This window comes from Cyrtonyx montezumae, unplaced genomic scaffold (genome assembly GCF_038088225.1).
Source record: "Cyrtonyx montezumae isolate F1298 unplaced genomic scaffold, pur_monq_1.0 scaffold_17, whole genome shotgun sequence".
NCBI lineage: Eukaryota > Metazoa > Chordata > Aves > Galliformes > Odontophoridae > Cyrtonyx > Cyrtonyx montezumae.
Genome location: NW_027071903.1, coordinates 10465976 through 10490825, shown reverse-complemented (window position 1 = coordinate 10490825; position 24850 = coordinate 10465976). Strand labels below are relative to the sequence as shown.

Here is a 24850-nt window from a genome sequence, read left to right as displayed (position 1 = left end):
GATGGGTTAAGAAAGTCCAAATATGCTTTCACGTTATTAAACAAAGTAGCACGTTCAACTCAACAGCAAAGAAAGCCCTTATTGAATAAACAACCCTGAAAATATTCATAAACTTACTGATACAACATATATGACCTTTGCTAAAAGGAATGAGAGAACATCTGCTATTGTACAATAATTTGGAGTATGAGAAACTGAAATATTATAAAAGAAACCCACACCCACACTTCAATCCCTCTCTCATCCATCAAAACTACAGAGATGGAAGAGGAAGAGTGGGGAAATAAGAACAGATATTTTAAAAGATTTAGATTTATTATTAAAAGAGAATTTAATCCCTAGTAGTTGTGTAGTGATTTTCACATTAAAAGCATCCCAAATGTGGGATACTATTATGAGAGATGTATTGGTTTTTGTTCTGTGCCAATACTTTTCACTTCATTTTGATTCCATGTAGACAGAGGTAAGTATGTGCATTCATAAGAGAGCATTTCACAGTAATGTAATGGATTCCTACTGCTGTTAGTATTTATCTCTGTGAACTTGTTCATGTTAAATTCCAAAGTTCCTGAAAGTGCTTTAACAATGGTACGTGTCCAAATATGTCTTCACTATGCAGAACAGAACTTGGAAACCCACAAAAGGTTGGAAAGTCGGTGCTATCAAAATCCCCGCATCAAAACAAAGAACAAATCTATCCACAGCCAGTTTAAATTCCTCTTTCTGCTACATCATCAAGTTGAAATACTGAATTTTCTGAAGTCTATAAAAATAAATGCAGTCCTACTATTTCCAATCATAGTATTTTCATAACTGAAGCACACAAAGTATGCAACATTGCCTCTACGAGGGCCAGACACTCAGACATAAAGCTCAGGGCATTATGACAAATGCATACTGAACTCCATTGAAGTATTTGTTCAATACTCTGTTTTTCAGATTCAACTACTCAAAAACCGTTGTGCCTTCATTAAATGCCTTCATTTAACGTTTTGGGCTGTTCAGTTCCAGTGTAATTAAAGCCTTTCTTATGGTCAGAGCATTGCGGATGCCAAGAACAGCTCTCACTTACTAGGAATGTTTCCTTCTAAGCACATTCCCTTGAGTAAGAGAGCAAATGACACAATTGCTAACTTCTATAAATAAAGTAACAGTTTGGGATACCTAGTTTTACCCCCTCTCCATCTGCTTTTTCAGCCTTTTCTGAAATGGAACAGGAAAATGAAGAAAAAAAACCAGAAAACCAGTGTGGAATGTGTGTGTACATTATCTCTATACAGTTAAAGTTATGAAGCCTGATTTTACTTTCCTTGGTATCAGATTTTTAAAACATACACAAGCTACAAGCTGAATGTGTATGTTTAACTTGGAAGTTTATCTTAGCTGGATTTGCTGCATCTATCAGTCAAAGTGAGCAGTTTAAACATTAACTTATCACTTTACACTACAGTTACAGCAGAGGACATTGGACCAGATACCAATCCACCTTCTCAGAGCATGTACTCAGCACTCGAATCTTGCAAGTACTAAACCTAAGATTTTCAAAAGGCTAGCAATTAACTCAAAAGACTGGAAGATTACAGATGGCTGTCAAAGTTAGGATAGTTGAATTCAGCAGTTAGTTCCCAAGCAGGTCTGTAAAGTATTAGAAAAACAACATTACAGTAACTGCCAGGTTTTAAGCTGGCACAATTCCAATTCTTAAAAAGATCATGATATAAAAAAAAACAAAAACAAAAAGAAACAAAACAAAAACAAAAACCTAGTATCAGCATGTTAAATAGATAAAAACTATTTCCTCAATGGCCTAGAGTCATATACTTTAAAAAATATTTATTTTTTACATATAAAACACTTAGCTTCCACAGGTTAAGTCTGTCCTACAAATGGTTAGGACACATCAGAAAGCAGTAAATTCTGGTGTACTGTTCAAAATTTTGGCAGTAATAAGGAAAGATCCCCTAGTAATAAATCCACTCATCCCATTAAGCCTAGCTTACAGAGCATAAACTTGTCTGGACAACAATGGTATCTTTTATAGGCTGAAAATAACACGTTTTCTTGGTGAAATCCCCCACTACAAGAATTTGGCAAAGTGTAGCATAGTAAGAACTGTTCAACACCAACCCTGTTTCCTGTCACACTGGCACCCCACTATTCCTGCTCTTGAACCTTGTCTCCTCACCATTACTGGAGAGCTATACAACACCCGTGAGATATACTGAAGTCTGGCACAGTTCCATTAGAAAAAAATACTGCTTTTCCTCAAAGAGAAAATTATCCAATATATGTGAGACTGACTGTTCCAGTCCCCCTGTAGTTCTGTGACAAAGGCTTTGACTGAATGGAGCGCTCTCGTTTCATATTATACACATCACTAACATGCCTGAAACATGTGAATTACCTTGAAGATAGCAGTGTATTTTACACACTAAAGCAAACACATACACATAGCTCATACAGAATTCCAGCAGCCATTTTACCAATTTCTAAAAACATTTTCCAAACAAAACAGAACAAAAACCAAACCATTAGGAAGACCTGAAATGAACAGCAGGTTAAAGTCACTCATGTCATAACATTACCATCTACTGTGACAGGATCAAAGTGCATTCCTTAAACTCAAGATTCTGCTGTCTGAATTTGGTTTGTTATTCTGGTTAACAAGTGCTTATTTTCAGCTACTGTTATCTATAATTATCTGAAGGTAAATGACTAAGGCTACAAATCTGCATTCTGGAAACAAGCACCATGTTAGTAGGGACAATTATGCTAAAAATCCAACAGTGTCCCCATAAAAATTTCTTGAGATGTAAAAGAAGCTTTTTTAGTTTCACTTTAATCCATCATTTATTAAAAACAAAACAAACCATAAACACATAGCTCATAAATACAGAGGAGAAACTTGTCTAAGCTGAACAAAGTGCTGGCAAAAGCCTACCTTTGATGGAAAGTGGCATTAGAGATTTAAAGCTCAATACACAGTGAAGAGATCTACAGACTTCTTTCTTTTCTGTACAAAAAAACCTGGTTCCTTTACATTTGTAAGATACTTTAATTCAGTTTATCTGCCCATTAAGAACAGTATGGTCTGCATAGCATGGCATTGGCAGCGTTGCACTTCCAGAGACTTATTCAAGACTGCAGGTCATTGGACTAGAAATCCTGCTACAGACTTCTTCAGTCAAGCTTTGAGTTTCAGAAATTATTATTATTATTATTATTTAAGCATGGCACTGTATAAGCATGTCTGCCTGCCTAATAACTTTCCCTTCATCTTAATAAATATTAATGAGACTAAACACTGCCTTGCCATACCTTATGTCTTTTCTTTGACTACAGTAGGTCTAGCTTGCCTTTGTTCTTTTTTGTTCTTATGTATGAAATAAAACGTTGACCTATATTATTATAGAAATAAACATCACCTCTCCTATTTGACTAGAAAGCCTTTTTTTAAAAAATGGAAGAATAAACAGTGTTTTCACTATTCAATACTTCAAAGACTAAACAGGCACATAACGTTGTCTTTTATAGTTCAACAAACAGAGCAGTGTCCTACTCACATCTGCATTAGGCCAGAGTTCCTTTATAACGTTTTCTATCCTGTTCACCACTTCCATCCGCATTCTCTCTTCTTCATGTCTGGGAGACATATACTTATAAAAGTCAATGATTTCTTCATGAAGACTGGAAGAAAAAAAAAAGAAAAAAAAAGAACAAGTTAAAGACCGGTCTATGAGATTACTCAATAAAAAATATTAAAAAATAATCCAGACTCTCAGCACTTAGCAAGATTTTTCCCATTAGTTTCCCTACACTAACTTGCATCATAGGTCAGCATTGTACTGCATTTGCTAAAGGTACGGAAGCAAATCTGTGCCAAAGTACCTTCACATTAGAGGTTGCACTGCGTAAAGTCAGCATCATACAGAACATTTCAGTCTTCAACTAAGAATGCAGCTGTAAGCTCGAAGCACACCCAGCTCAAAAGCTCCAAGAGGAGGTTTTCAGCCAGCACTTCCCAGCCTGCCCCTGGCACCAGCAAGGGAGTTCCAGGCATCAGTCTACATCCAGTCCCAATCTTTCAAAAAAGTTTATAGTAATTGTGCCAGTACTAGCTAGAAAAACTGCTTCTTTCACTGTTTAGACAAGACACAAACTGAATATGCATTCTCTCCCTGTAACAAAAAAGTAAGTAGTACACACACAGCAGCTGTGGCTCAGAAACTGCCTGACAAGCAGACAACCAACTTGGCAGATGCAAGTTACCCTGTTACATGTGCTGCTCACAGTCAGCAAGCTACATTTACATTGCCTTCACTGGAGGAGGAATAACAGTCTTCACTCAGCGCCACCAATGTGGAGGCTTCTGTAGTATCATACACACATCATCAGCTTGGCTAATGCTGTATTCAACAAAGCAGCCACAAAAAAAAAAATTAGAAAAAAAAAGTTAATTGCAGCAAAATACAGAGGAGCTCTGGCCAGAGTAGCAAAATTAATTTCATTTGTTTCTTGTAATGATCATTACAGAAACAGTAACTTTATTTAAATGTATTGTTTCTAGTTTCCAAGTACACACACACAGAATCCAGCACTTCCCTACTGCACACACATTTAAATAAATCACATGCTGATAACTGGAAGTTGTACAGAGGGGTCAAAAAAACAGACTGAACCATCTGAAAGGTGTATCTGACTGAGTCAGAGTATGGACAGTACTCAGTCCATCACTTGTCTTGGATTCCTCAGCACTGCATATTACAAACAACATAAACTCCTTCTGTATAAGACTGAAGAATAACATACCTATGTTACTTTCTACCCAACGTTTATTGGAATTACATCCAACATCTGCAAGACAGCTATGCTCTCAGCTTATTATCCTGGGATAGCAACCACCACAGGCGCTCTATGGCTAATGGAAAGAGAATGCCTCTGAAAAAGCTCCTCATGGGGACGCAGCCAGGACACCCGCAGAGGGAGCCTTGCCAAGGCCTCAAGCCCAGACTTGGGGCAGCCTGACTACACCCATAGTGCCATTTGGCCCACAGCAACGTTTTTAACGAGGCAAAACTGAGCATGCACTGCTGTCAGAGGGTACGTGACAGCACAGGTCCAGCATGAGGTAAAACCGAGGGACCTGTGGAGACATGGAGGTGCAGCACAGCACAACCCTTCTGACTGCTGCTAGCAGCCCCAGCTGTTCCCTCAGCCCAACTTCAGGGAGCACCACCAGCAGGAGTTTAGAATGCCGAAGCCAAGGGAGGGCTGCACCATGTGTACATCACAGGTCTCAGTGCCTCCTCCATTAACACAATCACACAATGCTCCTACCAAGACAAATACATCAGCTGGTGTGTCCCATTGGAAGCATGTAACTACTGAGGTGCTATACATAAATATTATACATGCTTACACCTGGATCACTCTTAACCTTAGGTAGCCATGCAAGTTTTTATGGTGAAGACAAGAAATTAAGCAGGACACATACACAGACACATCACACCTGCAATGAACATCACTACACAAAGCAGACGCAGCAAGAATGAAATGGGAACCCGGTGATAGAAGACCAGCTTTAAGAGCACTAGAGACAGCCCTAAGCATACCAGGTGGAAACCCACCGAGCCCCAGGAGCACCATGCTGCAGAGCACAGCCCTCAGCCCCACCTGGAACCACACTTCCTGGCCCACTGCAACTGCTGCCAACAGGTGAGTGAATGATTAATCAAAGGCAAGATAAACAGAAGCAGCAACACGCAGATTTCAGAGCAGAACACCACGACTTGGCAGCCTGACTCCAATTAATGCAGAGTTAACTCGAGTTGTATTGAAAATTAAAACCCAAGGTTATTCACTGTCTTAATCAACATCTATAGTTGCAGTTTTTTGAAACAATTTGTTGAGATTAATGGAGTCTGTTGTCTAAAGTCTCTAGTGGAATTTTATATCTTCAGCTGAAATGAAGATCAAAGAGACCAAGAAGTTATTTTTGGCATCATAACAGAATATGATTATTAAATGTCACTACATTCATTAATTATTTAAGATAAGAGTCCTTAAAAGGAGGCTTGCTTTAAAGAAGAAAATACACCGTAATAAACCTGATGACAGCACACAGGCTATTTTACCTGGCTTTCGAGTCGCACTGAAGCTGCCAATACCCTAGAGCTACTGAGGATGCATTAAGAGTGTACTCTGCAATGCATGAGAGCATTGGTTTAGTTTATTTATTACAGTAAATAGCAGTAAATAAAAGTGTCTTTGTCCTGTATTCAAGGAACTCTTAACATGTGGGGAGAAAAAAAACCCTGCAATTGCTCTAAGTTTGCTTTAAAACCACGTAACCATGTCCTGCTTTCAAACCATGTTGAGTTCACTAGAATTTTACAGACCAAACAGAACTGAAGTCACAGAAAACAGATGCCACTGAATACAGCTGATTGTAGTGTTTGTTACATTTACCTGACAGTGATAATGACACATCATTAAAAAAGAAAACGATGGCCACAAAAGTTGTAATCTCAAGAAGGACATCAGACTGCAACAGCCTCAAACAGCACTGTGAGGAACAAAAAGCCCGTTAGACTCACACCAATAAAGCAGAAAGCTGTGAGTAATAGGGAATGCAGCACATCACATCTCTTAAGTTCATCACACCTTACCTTCTTTTGCAGTACAACTTACAGGCTCTAAAAGCACTATGCAGGGTTCTCTGACTACACAGCCAAGATGCTGTTATTCTGGAGGATGAATCTTACAGCACCTTTGCCAATCAATTAAAAGCAGTCATGCACAAACAAAAGGTAATTTCCACTTGAAATGCCCTCCATGCAGGCAGACTTAGGACAGACACAAACTCTATGCTTTAAGATGAATCACATCCGATTTCAGAGCTTCTTGATTTTATATCCACATCTGGATGGGGTATTTACAATGCACTTCTGTATCTGAATCACTGAACAAATTTAGTATCTGAATTTTCTTTCGCTGAATGACTCCTGTACAACAGTGTTCAGTTGCTCTCACCATTTTACGCCTACTCTGGAGGAAAAAAAAGCAACTTAGCTGCATCTATCCATCAACTCCAGTTAGGAAAGCAAGGACTGCACAGGAAGAGGGAGAACAACTTTGGTTTGAAGCTTCCCAGGATATTTAACTAAGAAAAAGACGGTGCTGTTTCTGCAACTATAAAACAAACAAACACATGGAATTGTGGCAGAGATTTCTGACCCTTTAGAAGTTCTGGGAAGCAAACAAAGCCTGTCCATCCCCCATTTATAAGCTGATTGGTCCTGAACGGGCTTTAAACAAAACTGAGGCAAAGGAAAAGCAATGGGAGCCCAAACCCCTCCCTTCTCCAGTATTTTTAAATATATAAGTAGCACTGCACTCTCCAGCAGTATCTCAAATTATCCTTTAAGCTTTAATGCTCATATCCCATAAGCTTAATAAAATTATTTCTACATTACTATCACCATCTCCACATATTCCGTAACAAAGCAGGACAGAGCAGACAATGCAAAGACCACAAATCGTTTTGCCTACCTTCAATCTTTAGCAAGACCAAGCATTAGAGCAGCGAAGGGAGCAGTAAATATACAGCATCTGCTGAGCTCCCATCCCTACCACCTGCATCTCCGCAGCAGATTAATTCTTCCAGTGTGTGCTAGGTTTTAAGCTACTGAAATAACAACCAAGTGCATCCGCAGGTGATTTAACAGGCAATTAAGCTTCATGACAACAGATACAATCGGTCCTCATAAGAAACTAAAATTGCACTGAACAAAGCAAACAGCTCTCAAAAGCCTCGGAGACTTTGGCCAATTGCTTTCTTATCCCCAATCACCGAACCACATCGGTGTACTACAGGTCACACAGTAACTGGATTTTGTGGCTGCACGTGCCCTAAGGGAACTTCATAATGAAAAATCCCCGAAGAATCCCCTGTTAGTAAGGAAACAGATAGAAAGTGTAAGGAGGTAAGACCTGGTGGCCGAGAGCCGCAGCCCCAGGAAGGGCAGCTCAGCATTCATCCACCAACAGCCGGACACCTCTGAGCAGCACTCCCAGCTTGCCCAGTGAGTCACAGATCTGACTCTTCGCGCTGAGGGCAGGCAATGTTTTCCCAAATAAGTAAGTGAGGCAGGAGCCCAGATGCTGCTTTCAGGACCAATGTGTTTCAAGATTCATCTAAATATGATGTTAAACTTGAAAATGTTTGCCTGAATGGAGTTTGTTCACTTTAAAAATTCACGGCTGATCGATTACCACATTTCTTCAAATGCAGTGGAACAAAGAGAGATGCCACAAAAACTTATATTACAAGGCCTAAAATGTCTGTCCTGTGCAAGTATCTGAAATCACGTCGTGCAGCCCCTTCTCTTTTCTCCCAATAAACACTACTCCCCCAGGTCCTTCCAAAAAATGCAGCTTTTTAGTGATGTTCCGTATTTAATGGTAACTTATTGGTTCAGCAGCATCATAAAAAGCACTAAAATAACACTGCATAACGGCAATGGCCCAGACATACTAAAACACAGGAGGAAAAGAAAGCAATGTGGGCAGTTTATTCTATTACTGAATTCAAATTAAAAGCTCAATTAAGCTCAAGTAACTCAAGTTACTTCTAACTACAACTCCAAGTGCCTTAGTCCAGTCAAAAAGTAACACAAGATTGCCTTTCTCTGACAACATACAAGTGCATTTCTTAATGTCTCTGAACTGCAATGTGTGTCTTGTCTTCTAAAATACATTCTAGATGCACCAGAGATTTTTTCCCCTAAATATACTTGTCTTTTAAGAGAAAAAAAAAGCTCCTACTTGACTTTAAAAAGAAATTAAGTGCTTCTATGAATCACTAGCACTCTGAAGTGTGACTCCACAACCAATCCAATGGCTTTTAAACACAAGCTGTACACATACTCAGACTTCTGCCTCTGCTCTTCCAGGCAATAAGTTGCTGAAGTGGGGAAAACTGATGGGTGTTGTTAATGAAGGAGGGGAAAAAATAAGTGAGAGAAGCTGCTACTTCAGTTTAGCTGAAAGAATTAACAAAAGAACAAGACGACGGAGGGAAAGGTTTTGTACAAGAGAAATGGGAAGAGTAGACAGAGATGGAAAATATCTGTTTTATTTCGTCATGTCAAAATGGCTTCACCTCCTAGTAACAGCCAAAGTCTTAGACACACCAGTCATACCAGCAGCCCCTCTAGTGAGCACCTGTGAAATACTGCAAGGTTTTTCTCTTCAGCTCTCTTGTAGAAAAGCATCGGTCTGTTGGAATACAGTTAAATATATACAGCATCTCTTCATTTTGCAAACCCATAATTTAAAAAAGCAGATTTACAATAAAAAGAGCCTTTAGATGCAGAGCACAACTGTTCTACGTTCTGTAATAGCAGCAAGGTAGAATTCTGAACAGCTAAACTTCTGAAACACTGTTCCTGTAGTGGGGAGCTAGCAACTCCTCAGCCTGCCAGTTTCTCTTGCTTAAAACGCTCTCACTTGAAGAGACCAATGCTGGTTTGTGAGACATTTGAAACAAGAGTCTAATGAGAAATAAAAGTAATTATCAGTAGCAGTTCAACGTGTATTAGCTGCACTTTTCCAGTAACACCGTCACATTGCTGCCTGGGTTAGTATTAGCAGTGTAACAGAAGGTACCCTCAGGACATCCCCCAAGGCCTACAGTTAAGGCTGACACCTCCTCAATCAACACAATGGGTAAGAGAAGAAAGTTAAAAAAAATCAAAACAAACAAACAACAACCACATCAGATCAGTTCTGCAAATGTCAGCTGTGGTGCTTACTATTAAAACTGAACAGCGGGATCCACTAGGTCAGCTTATAGTCATCTCTGCTCATCTTCAGAAACGTACACTATATGAGGGTTCTTTACTCATCACTAACACGCTGCTACTATTTTGTTAGTGGAGGAAATATTGTCATGTAATATTGTTAGTGGAAGAAATATTGCCATGTCTCTCAGGGAGAGCTGTGGGGACTGCATCTGGAAACACTCAAGGAACACAGAAAGGAATCACAAGTCACCTTGGCTGGATCTTTCTGTTAGAAGTATTTTTTTTTTTCTTTAATATAAAGATTTGAAGTTAGCACTTACTACTCTGCACAAGGTTTGAAATTTGTATGTTAAATTTATATTCTTCAAGTAGAATGGACAGTGATCTCAACTCACCCATCTAGCACACACACAGAGCCAGATTATCTCATTTAGGACTAGTTACTGCACCTTGGTGATGCTGTAGTACAACAGCAACACAACTTCAGATGTGACAATGCTTAGAATTCACTACAGGGTGGCATTTTGAGGGAGCAGGAGGTAGAAGAACCACACATGCTGTGGCAAGGTACAAGGAGTGTTTCAGGTAGCTTTTCTCTTTGATCAGTTGCTATCTTTACAGCAAGGCTGTGCAAAGTGAACTAAGTTCAGATTAACAACTCAGTGTTCACTTGGGGGCCCATTTAACCAATAATATACTCTCTTACAGGCACGTATTATAAGCTACTTGTTCACATTCTGGTTTGCTCTCCAGCATTCTGATGCTCTCACTTACAAGACAGCTGCACATGCACAAGGAAGAACACGCGTTGTGCAAAGCAAGAAAAGACAAAAAAGAACAATACTTCAGCAGCTCACAAAAGAAGTGTCTCTATCATTGAGAAGGGACCTCAGGAAACACTTCCTTGTCCCATGTAGGCTACCAGACTCGTCCCTCACAGCACCTAGAAAAGTAAATCTCTGACTAAAGCTGCAGATCAAATCATGTTTTTTCCCCTCTTTCACCCAAAGATTGAGCTAGTACATTTGTCTGAAAGCTACCAGTATGAGCCTGGAAAACACCCTTCACTGAAGATACTTTCCAAAAGCATAAAACCTGAGAATTCATATAGATCATTTTATGCTGAAGGATGACTTGTTAAGGATGTAATGTGACCGCAACAACTGCCGAATTCTGCTTGGACACAAGGACAAGACAGTCTGCACATGGTGATAAAAAAGGGCTCTTAGTGGTGGAGAGTCAAGCCCTCCCAAGGGATCCAGATGGAACAGCAGGCAGCTGAACTCTGGGCCCCTCTCTAGGATGGGACATGCCCAGCACAGCATTAACTCTGTGCAGGCTCTGACAGAAGTGGAAAATGGACATGAGGCTGCTCAGAGCACTCATAACATGCACTCAAGACTCAGCCAACTAATTTACTGAAACCACCATCTCAAAATAATTCCGTTGATAAATCGAATATTAAGTGAATTCATCCAGCACCCACCAAGAAGCAAGCAGAAGATGCAGCAGGGGAGCCCAGCTGGCCAGCTCTCAGCAGGTCACTGAGCTCTCCACACACTGCCCAATCAATGGAGGTTGTGGAAGATGCATTCCTGTGCCCCTGGAGCAGGCATGCTCCAGACAAGTGTATGCTGAAGAGAACTATTCCAGCACACAACGACTTAGGACCTAGAGGCACATACTGCATTACACAAGAAATGAGAGATGAAGTTTATTATTTGCAATTACTCTCTTCATTTGCTTCAAGGTACTGTTATTCCAGGAACTGACACTGCTACTTATTGTCACTGAAACAGCATCTTTTACTACAGAAGATGCACTGTTGCATGTGGACAAATTGTAACAAGAACAGCTTCAGAAGACCAGTAACTAATTCAAATTTATATAGATTTTAGCTAAGAAAATGTTTACAGCAGAAGTATAATATAATTACAAGACAGCAACAAAGCAAGGCAATGTTCTTTATCTGGTCTCAAGAAATATCTAGTAAGAGGCAAACCCAGTAGCTCAGTGAGACAAATCTCTCTTCTATACGGTGTTGGAAGCAGGAAGGTATGAACTGTTTACCTCAGACAACAGGCTCTTCAAGGCAAAAACCAACATGACAACGTTCTCCTATGAATACCTGCCAAGTATGACTCCAACAAGGAGGAATCCTCATGGATGAATGGGAATGAGACACTGAGACCAAAACACAACCTGAAGGCCAAGTAAACAGAAGATCCTCAAACACCGGTTGAATCACTCAGCTACAGCGTGACATAACCAAGCAAATAATAACAAAACCCATCAGGATCTCATCCTCTCAGCACAGCTCAGTCCTAACCCAAGCCTGCGTGACCTGCAGCCATGGCTGCTATTCGGACCCAGACAGCTCCTCCGCTGTGCTGTCCAGCCCAGCTCCTGTACTGACAGCAGCTGGGCGCCTGCAGGCCAGGAGTCCCGGACACAGAGCTGGCACAGCCCCAGGCACAGGCTTTTTGGACTACAAAGGAAAATACCAGATGTTTCTGAAGTAAAAGCAGAATTGAACAGCTTCGAAATTAACATAGTGAGAGGAAAACTTACAGAAAGGGGCTGGCTGCATTACCACACGTCTTCAGCCTAGGGCCACCTGCAGACACAGGTCGCTTGGACTGCACACTGCTCCTCAGATTGCAATACTAGAATAACACTCCCACTCTAACCACTGCAAGACACTTTATGAAGGCTTATCTCTACATGGTACTTGTGACAATGCAAGTTCTCTCAGCATTCATTATGTCTGTAAACGAACTGTAAGAAAATGACACTTTTCACATGTTCACTCAAATCAAACCAGCAGAAAACCTACATTGAGCAAAGGCAGCGAGCCAAGTTCCTGCTGACCTGGAAGTACAACCCTTTCTCCAGTACCCCCACTTCCCCAACATGGAAGTTTCTGAAGGACTTTAACATTTGCATCCATCCATTATTATCATCCCATTACCTGCAGAATCACAGCATCATTTCCTCAGTGCTGGTCAGCAACACTTAGAGAGTAACGCTGGCTGCCTCACTCCTCCCTTCAACCCTGACCTCAAATCACACCAATAAAACGGAAGAGTGGGCATGCATAGGCACACTTTGTTCTTAAGCCCCCTACTACTACTGCTTTTCAGTAAAAATCCTCTACAAACCAAAGCAGAAGAAATAAAATGCAAGATTATACAGAACAGTGTGGTGATGGAGTATGCCATACCATACAGCCTTCTCCAAGAAACTGTAGCAAGACTGTGCCTCTTTAGCTGCACACTGCTTCTGAATAATTCAGATGTAGTTCCCACGCCAAGGAGGACATTATGAGACTGTCAGAGAGGCTGATCTGGAATGAGGTCTGCCAAATAATCTTAATTGTCACCATGGGAGGAAGGAAATTAACAGACGTTGCCGATGTACCAGCACAAGACATCCTCAGGTTCTGCCATGGGGCAGTTCTCCCTCACTCTTCCCTGCTGCCACCTCCAGCCCTGGGGCAAATGGCCACATAGACTTTGTGACACCACTCTGGGACTCAGAACAGTAACTGCCAGGGACTGTTAACTGCAAACGACCCTGACTGAATGCAACAACATTAACACATTAATTGCGTGGTTATAGTACAATGGTTACCATCCATGCAAAGACACCAAGTTATTCAAAAGGTAAACAGGCTCCAAAGACTCCATAGGAGAGGGCTTTGTACAAGGTTACAAGTAAGGACTCCATTGCCTAGATCCAACCTACCCTGCTTTGACATCAGAAGTCCATAGTATCCCTGGAAAAAAAAAATCCTGCTGCCTTATCTGTTCTAGGTTAAAGTTTCAAAATGATTAAAGTTCAAATCACTTTTGTAATGCTAACTGCAGCTTAGGAAAAATATCTGAAGCCAACATCCAGCTTCCTAGTTTACACTCTTTTTCTTCTGATAGGAATACTTTCCTTACCACGAATTTCTAGATTCAGGGACAGAAAGCAATATTCAAATACAACCGGTACCACTCCTTGGCAGTTCATCTGCACGGATAATTCAAAGGAATGAACTCTCAACTTCAGAAATCACAGCATGTTCAAATACTGAATCAGAATGCAAACAGCTCGCTAAGAACATTCATTTGCTTATAACAGGCACTATGCAAGATTTCCACTTTGTCTGTTTCAGACACCCTTCTCTCTAAGGAAGGCTCACAGGCCACGTGCATGCAGGAATCTCTGCACAACATGTAACGTGGCTCCAAGCCACGTCCTGCTACTGCTGCCACTGCCAGCATCCAGCAAAGAGAGTGGAACACTGTTATGCATCACATGCAACATAAACAAAAGACTTTGGAGCAAAAGCCACCTCTGCAATTTTGGTATATTTGTTATTTTGGAGTACATACCCTGTATTGAGACATGTATTCTGAATCATCAAATTATAAAGTCAATAAGAAGAAGTACAAAATTTTACAGTACTATTTTGATAGTGGTGTTATGTATACAACTTCCCAAAATGGCATTTCAAAGTGTTAAAAATTCCCAAAGTGAAAATCAGATCTCACACTCCAGCTTTAAAGAAGTGAACAGCCTGGAACAGCGTAACAGTAAGATGGTTAAAAAATAACAAAGCAGAGAAAAATGCAGTAATATGCTTTGATGACACGTCTAGGACCAACAAAACACTCACATTTCCTAAAACTGACCTCATACTAACAGTATGCCAATTAAAAAGAGCTAGAATTCAGCACAGTTTAACATGACTCCAGTAAAGATCCAGGGAGAGCAGATTCTCTTTTCTCAACTGCATGCTGCTGGGGAGAGCACGTAGCAGCTCTTGGGAAACAGCAAACACCCAAGGGGGAAAGACAAGCTCTTCCTATGACTTAATATAGGCATCCCCATCCACCAAAAAAGTCCTCCAAACTTCTGTTCCTTATATAGATGCTCCAAGGTACGTAGGTGCCCAAGTCACAAACAGAATGTAGGACGGAAGCAAACAAAACAGCTCACAAAAATACATTCAAAGGCTCCTTCCCTGCATCTGTAGAAACCAGAAGGTCTCCGAAGTTCTCCATAAATTGTTTAAACAAGACGTGCTGAAATTTTGGCACCAGCACAAGATTCTGCAAGCTAAACAGTACTGTTATATAATATTTACAGCGTGTTTCCTACAGTTCTCCTCAAACTGCCTTTAGTCTAACATTTGCACCTCCTAGTATGCCCATTTCTCTCTCCCTCCAAGAGAATAACAACCTGTCACTACCTGAGGCTGAGGGCAATAGCTGATTCTACACCCACACAGCCCAGCTGCCCACCTTCCAGAACTGCACAAGCTGTCACGGGGGCACTGCCAGCACCCAGCTGGGCCACAGCTCAGCACAACGCTGACACTAACAGCAATCTCATCCAACAGACACAGGATAATGATGTGCACTCAACTCACATCCCTGCACTCCTACCTTAAGGCTTACATACATGGGTACAAAGTGACTGTTTCAGACAGCATACAGAATTTCTGTATCTATGAATTTCCCCGAGTAATTCCATTTTGTGATGTCGATGGTGAATTCAAGTGCAACTCACGTTTTGATGCACATTCCTTCATGAGGTCCATAACACGTGCAATTACTCTGACGATGCATTAAGAGGCACGCACACACCTCACTGCTGTTTCACCTGCACTTTTGTGCATGAATGAACAACAAGCATTGGTTTATTTATGTGAAGCTTTTGTAGGCACCAAGCAAATCAAGTTTGATTCAAACACTGAAGAGTACTCAATGAAAACCAGCACAGCAAATGAGGATGTCGTTACATTTGCCCAGGTTGGGCACTTAGCCACACTTCTGTACAGGTATGGTGATTCGCTGTGCTCGCACTACACCTGGCTGCTTTGCTCATGCTCCAGCCCACGTGGAAATGCTGCCTGCTGTGGCTGACAGCACACACAAGTGAGAGCTATGAGACACAGGGCTTGATGGCTCAGGCTGCCCTGCTGCAGCCACACAGCCACTGCTCGGCCCAGGCTCAGCAGGGCACTTGCACCTGCACACCGAGCTTCTTCCACAGAAGACAATAAGAGACCCAAAGAGCTGACAAATGTCCCATGCAAACAGCAGATTAGAACTTCTCCAGTAAGTGTGTTCTGCTTTAAGCTACTTCTTCCTGAACTGGTTATGGTTCCACCTCACAGCATCCACTCCTACACGCAGGGAAGCCCTGCACCATGCCAGCCGGGAGCCTCTCTCCCTCTCTCACATTCAGTCACCATTATCACTGTGCTTTCAGTGCTCCAAAACACTTTGATTTAACCCAGCCTCTCCCTCAGGACTACATATAACACTTTCCTTCCTAAACTCATATATTAGTCAGGTCCTACTCAACACTTTCCATGGGACTGAATGTTCTGGTAAAAGTTATCCAGTCTCCTACACTCCCCAAACCCACATCCCAGAGCTGCTCACGAGCTCTTTCCTTCAGCACAAGCATCAGAGAAACAGGAGGGGAGAGGCCAAACTGAAGTGCATGGCCTTCTCCAGTTTGCATTTTTTTGTTTTGTTTAGTTGTTTCACATAAAGCTTCTGTCTTACACAGTTCTTTTAGCCAGGCTCAGCTGAAGCTCACACAGAGCTATAGGACCCACTCTGCTATCCCAGATGCTTTTTGTGCCCTTTCAGCTATGGCACAGTGCTATCAGCATTTACCTTTGTCCTTAGAGGGGAACAAAGATTCCCTCCAGGTCCCAAGCCACATATCTGCCTACACCCTTGACATTTGCTGCTAGGAGTATCACATCCAGGTGAATTCAATCACAGTTTTAAAGGTACACATTAGATCCACAGCAACATCATCCAGGTCCTGCACAACTTCAGGTTCATTTTCTGTGCTGTTGGCTGTCTGGAACATCACTGCCCGCTGACAGCGCCAGCAGGGCAATACATGTGTCTGAATCTGACAGCACAAGGCAACTTGGACATCACCAGACATCTGCTTTACAGAGCTGCCTCCCATGTCACAAAGCTGAGAGCGCCAGCACAAAGCAAATAGGAGTATGAGTGACACGAACATCTATATTATCAGCAGAGCTACACAGCTGAACACTTCCGTGAGGGAAAGCATTAAAGATACACCAAATAAGACATATACAACTGCCCCATCAACTCAGTGGAAACAAAGTGGCCACATGTTGAACACAGACAGTATTTCTGCGCCAATGAATGTTCACAAATACTGCGCACAGCCTGTAAGAGATCTTGATGTGAAATTCACACAGAAGCCAGTTATAACTGAGTTACTCTACTGCCACCTGACACATAGATTAGATGAACTGAGAAAATACTGTTTCTTAATAAAAACAAAAACAACTGAAAAGAAACGCCTCAAACATTTATCTAAACCTTCAGACAGCTCAGCAGCAAGATAGCTACATGCTGTCACATGTTTACATAAACTGCCCAACTAGCTAAGAACTACTGGGCAGTTTTTCCAGACAGCTGATCAATAGAACTGTGTATTCAGAGCTGGTTTGCACAGCCAGACACACAAGTGACATCCTTGCACTGGAAATAGGAATTTCACTATCTGCTCCCAGCAGTGCGTGAGAGCAAGTCAGGCCCAGTCCTTCTAAAAACTGCTCCAGGACTGCTCAATAACATGGGGGCATCCAACAGACTGAAAATTTAAAGTCATCAACAGAAAAAAGTATATGGAAGGTATACAGGGAAAAGCAGCAAGCCTTGCTTATTTGTAACAGGGGAAAAAAGGATACTTTTAACACCAGTGTAGCACTTGCACTACAACTACAGTATCTTCCTTTACGCAGTAACTGCTCCGACTAACCAGCCCGCCTTCCAGAACCCATACTGGAAATATGTTATTTAAAATACGCACTTTAGCAACAGCTCTGTTTTCTGGGTTGCAAAGCTCTCTGTCCATCAGTGCCACGCAGTGCTCTAGGACCTGGGACAGAAGCCCACCAGAGGCTGCTGGCAAGGCAGGCCCATAGCAGCAACGCATCAGCTCAGCATGCAGCTGGGCAGCAATGCAGAGCTCCATAATGCCCCACTGGCAGCCAGGTGGGCACCCTGCAAACACTCAATGGCAGTCTGTGATTTCCTAACAGGGTACAGCTCTATCAATTTGGAAATATTAAAAAATAATAAAAATGCAGTAGCATATCTTAGAGACATTTCCACCTTACCCTGCTTCAAACAAAGGAAATAGCTGAAAAAGGATCTCAGCTTCACGTAGACCTGACAACCCAGCACATGCCAACATACTTCAGTAATTTTGATTCTAAAAGAAAAAAACAAACAAAAAAACCCAACAAGCCTACACTATACATCCAATTTCAAGTGTGAAAGTGAATCAACTGAAATTCTCCTACTGTGACACTCATCGCTTTCAACGCTCGGGTGCAGATATTACCTTGTGTATCCTGATGAAATCAGCCCCTACTCCATCTCTTCAACACAGAGAAAAGGTTTATAGATTTACAAGGAAGAAGCACTTCTAGAAGTGATGCTCAACCACCAAGTAAATAAATGACAAGCTGGAAGGTGATCAAAGTCCAAAAACTAACTTACAAAAATTGGCATTTTAGTATGCATGGAACAGGCTACTTGGGAGTCCTCTGAAGGACACTGTGGAGGCTCCAACACAGAGACAGTGGCCACAGAACTCAGAACAGCACACTTCTGCAACATCACTTTATGAATTACAACCCCAACAGTATGATCACAGAGTGGCTGGCAAGAAAATAGGGAGCCCTGGGCTGTAAGACTTTGTTTTCCAAAGCAACCAACAACTTTGAATATTTGTTCTTCTTAGAGAAGAGCAGTTTTTGGGAGGCAGGAGCTCAGCACTTCCTGGTAGAAGGACCTTTAGGCACAAGCTGGCCACACCACACCAACACTCACATCAGTGCCGATTTCTAAACCCAGTTCTTCCCACTACTCCTGTCACCACACACGTCGGCCAGCTGAGCCCTGGAGCCAGGCCTGACATTTTCTAAGCAAGAAGGATTGGAAAGGGCTCTACACCCGCACACGCTGCACTGCAAATCCACGCTTAACGAACACATGTCAGCGTGTTGGTTGCGGAGAAGAGGGAGAAATGGGTCACAGCCAAAGGCTGGATTCTGAAAGCATGAACTTCAATAAATAAATAAATAAGTAAAATGCATGGAAATTATCAATGGAGTTTAACCAGGGATTCACCCATACCAAAAGTTATCTGCATGTTAAAAAAAAGGGGGTGAGGAAGGGCTTCGCACAGCTTTCGGAAAGAAGATCTGTGTCTGCCTGCTGTCCATCTCAGCAGCCTCAATAACGCTCAAGGATGAGACCTAAGCTAACAGAAAAACAATACAGACAAAATCCTCAAATTAGCACTTGCATTCCACAGTCAGAGATCCACAAAAACCATTAGTAATACCAAAATCCATAATGCTCTATACACACACAGGTTTGTTACTGAGAATAGGCACCAGCATACAAATGCACCTTTTCTGTCAGCTCTCTGGAAAACACGCTCCCCCGCCATTGCTTCGTAGGAACGCTTTCTTGTACCACCAGCAGATCTTTAGGTTCCAGCACGGTGTACTGAGCGTGCCCAGGGCAGAGGCTGCTGCCCTCCGCTCCGTGCCACATCCCCGCAGCGTGCGGGAGCTGCACCGCCAGCCGAGCAAAGCAGCGAAACCCAGAACCCACGCAGACGGAACCGGGGAAGCTGCATGCGGGCGGGCGGGCACGGCCGCACCGAGATCTCAGCGGCGGCGGGAGACCTCCGAGCGCTCCACGAGCGATCCGTGTGTAGCGCGCACCACGTGCACACGCAGTGACAGCGAGACGGGCGTGCGAGAGGATCCCGTCCCCGCACCTAGGCGTGCCCGCCCCATTAGCATGCACACGGACACCTCCCGGCCACTCGCGGAACGCGTCGCTTCGGCCGCGAGTGGACGCCCGTTTCCTCCCCCTCCCCGGCTCCAGCTCCCGCACCGCAGCCGCCCCCGCGGCCCGGGCCTCGGCCCCTCGGGGGCACGGAGCGCTGCCCACCCGCGGGCCTGGGCCGCGCCCCGCCGCTTCCCGCAGAGGCCTCGGGCCGGTTGCAGGCCCGGCGCCCCGCCGCCCGCCCGGCGCTCACCCCACGACTCCCTGGCTGTAGTTCCTCTTCTTCCAGGGGGTGCCGGTGTAGAGCGGCTCGGCCAGGCCGGCTTGGGCCCTGGCGGCCGGCCCGTCGCTCGGGGCGGGGGCCCGGCCCTGCCCGGGGGGCCCCAGCAGGAGGCTGTAGTTGAGCCCGAAGGTGCTGGCCTTGTTGTCGCGCTTCCTCTTGTTGCTGGCGGCCGCGGCGGCGGCGGCAGCAGCGGCGGGCGGCACCCCCCGCGCAGGCCGGGCCCAGGCGGCGGCCCCCGGGGGCGGCGAGGCCTGGCGGTGGCCGCGGTTGTGCTGGTTGTTGGCGCTCTCGAGCGGCAGGAAGTCGGGCTGGGGGTCGGCGCGGGGGGCGCGGTACATGCCGGGCGGGGAGGCCGGGCCGGCCCCGGCGGGGGCGCTCTGCTGCTGCTGCTGCTCCTGCTGCTGCTGCTGCTGCTGCTGGAAGTAGAGGTTGCGGACCCCCTGCGTGGTCTCCCAGATCTGCATCCACAGGCGGTTCGAGGGGCCGAGCTGCTCTGGCTGGAACCAGGCGATCCGGGGATCCATCAAACGGGGACCCACCCCGGCCGCCTCCGCTCCCCGCGCCGCGCCGGCCGCCGCCGCCGAGACCCTGTCAGCGGGTCCCAGCGTTAATGGCGGCTCCTATGGAAGGGCAGCTCCGCGCCTGCCTGTTCGCCGCCGTCGCTCCACAGCCTCCGCCCCTCCTGGCGAGCGCGGCGAGGCGGGGCCCGGCCGGGCCGCCGGCACACGGGACGCGCGTAATAAACGGGGGCGGCGGCGGGCCCGAATCTATCAGCGCCGAAGCGTCGATCCGCCCGCTCCTCTCAACCGCCGGGGCCCTCTGAGGCGAAGCTGCTGCCGCGGCTCCGGGGCGCCGGTACCCGGCGGGCGGCAGGTGTGCGAGGCCGCCTCGCGCGGGGCACGGTGCCCGCAGCGGCCGCTCCGCTTCCCCTCGTGCGCGGTACGGTGTGCGGGCGTTGGGAACCGCTGCTTCGCCGCGTCCCCCTTCTCACACGCGCGCAACGGCCGCCGCGCTGCCCCCAGCCGCGTGACGGCTGAGGCGACCTGCCGGCATCCCGAGCAGCGCCAGCGGAGAGAGCCGGAGCGCCCGGCTGCCATGCTTGTACGGGCATCGTATCTGCAGAGGGGAAAACACACGGCACGCAGCGTAGCAAGCAGCAAAATGGAGTAACGCAGCTTCTAGTCGGGCTCGATTTTATTTTTGTAGTGCTTTGATACCGCAGCCTTAAAACATCCCTCATGTGTTATCAGCTACGAGCATTCCAGCGCGCTGCACCACGGTGCTCATCGTTCCGTGGTTGCAGCACTGTGTGGGACAGGATTCATCTTTAGGAAGGTGGAGCTCAGGAGGGTTTGAAACTAGAAAGGTGCCCTTCAGTTCCAAGTATTCCGTGAGTTGGGAAGTTGCAACGTGTCCCAGAAGCATTTGGTGATGACAGCCACAGCCCAACAGCACAGCTTCACCCCACGTCCCACACAGAGTCTGGGGAACACTGAGCCTTTGCTCACGAGTTTCTGCCCTGGGGTGACTGATTGGCACAGCCCTACAGAAACTAACCCCAGTGAGAACCGTGGGTATAGGCTCAGCCGTTGAGGTGACAGATTTGATCAATTCCTTGGAAAATGATTTGAAATTACCACCAGCACCAAGAGGACAGTGGTGGGGCTTGAGCACAGCTCAGGAATAAAGGCTTATAAACAGAGAACTGCACCAAATAGCTATTTTTAAGGCACGCATTCTTCAGTAATTCAAAGAGTTACAAGCATACCAGAAAAGCTGCACAGATGACCAGCACGAAGACCCTCTTACAAAGATGCAAATCAAAACGTTTAAATTCATAAACTTCCTATTTAAACAACGCAGGAAAGGGGAGTAACAGTAATAAACACATTACCATTAAGGATATAACAGTCACAAAATATGTGGACTTGGAAAACGGCATGATACCACAAGCACATGGGATCAGGGTGTGAGCCTGGCGAGGAAAGAGGCAAAAAGCTGCCACACTTGAATACAGTTGACATGACTTTTTTAATCACAACTTTGAACTTTAACTTTTCCTCAGAAAAAGGCTATTTAGAAACACCACACAATTTCTAGCTGTCAGCCATTCCACAGTTAAGATTCTAGAAGTGCCCTTTACTCCCCAACAGCAGTGGGGGGTGGGAAAAGGCCAATGCAATTTCCCTTAAAAGTTAAAAAAATCATACCAGAAGGGAAAGGAAGCAATCCCAGATGAGATTTTTTTTGTCAAAAAAAAAAAAAAAAAAGCATAAAGCCTAGAGAACATATATTGAGTCCCAACACAGCTTTAGAAGTGGCAGAGGCAATGACATGACCACCTGGGGCTGCACCCAATGCCAGGGCTGCATCAAGACCCTCCTGTGTGCTGACAGCAGCCACAACACTTGTAACAGCACAGATCGTTGTAGCAAATGCTTTATTTCAGCTCACTGCTTTTTGATTTAAGTCCTTAATATAACAACAATGCAAGGACACAGGGATTAAAAAAAAAAAGACATGTTTTATCATGTTCTTTGTGTACAAGTCTCAAGCTGTGTTTATGTGGTTACTGAATTATGTCCGACAGAACATTATGTCTGCACCTCTCACAGAAACAAGGAACTTAGGAAAATAATAATGAAGCAAAATGAAGTTGGAGTGATTTAAATACATGCTATTCTTCCTGGAAGGTACAGAAGTTACACAGTCTGAATTGATTTGGAGAGCAGACGAACTCTGCAGCACTCAGTAAGAGCTCCTCCACACAGAGCACTTCAGCCCTTTTGGGAAACCCCACATTCCTTCCTCTGCTGCCACTGTCCGAGTTCTCAGGTTTTGCCAATTATCTGAGTGTTACGTATCTTAAGAGCACATCCAATGAGACTATATTTAGATTGTCTGCTCAATTCATCTGTGCCAGAAAAGAACCATTATATTATTTTCAATTACAATTACCATTGCCTGAATTTGAATTTGCAACAGTAAATGTAAGGCTAGACAGCTCTTTCCACTCCTCTGGGAATGCTTTTACTGAAAATTACTTATTAAGGAAACAGAACAACCAACCAAAAATGCTTATAAACTCAAGTTACTATTCCACAAGATACATGTTTCATTTATAATACTTAAACTACAAACTGATTTTAAATTAATTTGTTCTCAGATTACGGTTCTCATTCTGTAATTTTACTGTCCTGATTCTTTTTTCTCCCTCATTCTAAATACACATGTATAACCAAGCCAGTAGTACAGGTTAAAATTATTCTTGTTCCTCTACAGAGAAGATCCTTAAAACATACCACACAAAAAAAAGCCCTCAACATACAGCACAAACCTTGAGTAGATAACAGTTAAATATAAAGTTGCACGTAATGGACATTTTTTGAATGCTGCATCATGACATACATGAAGTACTTCACAACAAACACTTATTTAAATCTCACCGCTTGTTTCTTTTCATAGAGAGTAAAAACAATCCACGTAACAATGATAATTTCTTATCCATGCAGCTGCAGAGTCAATGTTTTGTGGGCTGCGGAGACCAAAGCTGCAGCCACCACCACCTGTCCCACTGCTTCTGAGCAGGAAGGGGCCAACAGACCCTCTACCTTTACTGCACTTCACACCTCGGACTAGCAGCTTTTAAACTGCAGCACAGACAGATGCTCTAGGGACGAGGATAAGCAAACAAACTGAGTCTGAGATTCCTGCTTTGATAACAGCCTTATCTGTGTGACTAAATGAACTGATGAAGATCACTTACATCTCTTTAGCATCTGCTTATTTAGGCTGCACACTGGCTAGATTAGGGCAGTATCTCCCACCCTCAAAGCATCTCCAAGATCTGCATTTGACTTTACACGCTGTCAAGGATCTCCTCTTCGTCTCACGCTTACTCTAAAACTACTAGAATAAATGAGTGCCAGAAGAGCCCATCAAACATTTAAATGAGTGCCACATCATCTTTTCTTCCACTGCCTTAATTTTCCTCAATTGTGTTAGAGCGACTTTTATAATCCAAACCTTACAGCTGAGTTTTTCTGTACCTATAAATCTCTTTTTAGGCCATGATCTGACACTTCTTTCAATCACAGACAATTTGCCTTTTCATTGTCTTCCGTACTTGTCCTATTATACCTGTTTCATCCCTTACAAGTAGAACATGCTCTCTATATTAACATAAAAATCCCCTCTCATATTCACTCACAAGCCCTCCATTAGACACTAAGAGCAAGTTACTCTGTGCTAAGTGTTAGGCAGGCAATACACCGAGATTTTCTTCATTCAGCAGAGAAAACGTGCAGACATCAAAACTTGCAGGAAGATGATGGCTCCATTTTGCTACGGACCACTCATGAGGGCAATAGGCTGCTCAAGACCATACAACACAGCTTGCCAAGAAATCATTTATAGAAGTTTCCCTAAAATAAGCAATGTGCCAAGGAAACAACAACGAAACCCTCCTAAGAGCTACAGCTTCCCCCTCTACCACCCTGAACCTACCTGAGAAGCAACAGACAGAAGAGCCAGCTTGCCCCTTTTTTCACACCCTCAGCCCAATAGCCCCACTGAAGCGTTTCAACCTGCCCAGGTGAAACAAAGCTGAACGAGGGGACTATTTCAGCTTCTATAGAACAGTTTTAGTACAAATCCACAAGAAACTGCCTTTGTGTGTCCTCATTACTCCCATACCAAAGTATACCAGAAGACAGAAGCAAACACTGCAAGCACTAAATCATACACTTCAGCAAATGATATAATTTATATGGAGAACCTGCCTTATTATGAAAAAATAAGGAAGATTTTCTAAAGGTGTTTAAGCAGTTAGTGCAGGGCGAAAGCAAACAAAAGGATTCGTACTGCTGAAATAGCTTCAGAAGTAAATGACA

At 44.0% G+C, this 24850-nt stretch overlaps 2 protein-coding genes across 2 annotated transcripts in view; both read right to left on the bottom strand.

Annotated features, from left to right (window-relative positions):
• TENT4B (terminal nucleotidyltransferase 4B) overlaps positions 1-20581 on the bottom strand; it is a 34507-nt gene extending 13926 nt beyond the window's left edge. Inside the window, exons 1-2 of the mRNA XM_065733254.1 lie at positions 19929-20581; positions 3564-3687 (exon numbers count right to left, since the gene is read on the bottom strand). Of these exons, the coding sequence (XP_065589326.1) occupies positions 3564-3687; positions 19929-20482 (678 nt within the window). The 5' untranslated portion in view covers positions 20483-20581. The remainder of the gene's footprint in view (positions 1-3563; positions 3688-19928) is intronic.
• The window catches only part of ADCY7 (adenylate cyclase 7), a 271483-nt gene that overhangs the window by 77122 nt on the left and 169511 nt on the right, over positions 1-24850 (bottom strand). The gene's annotated exons all lie outside the window — the stretch shown is intronic.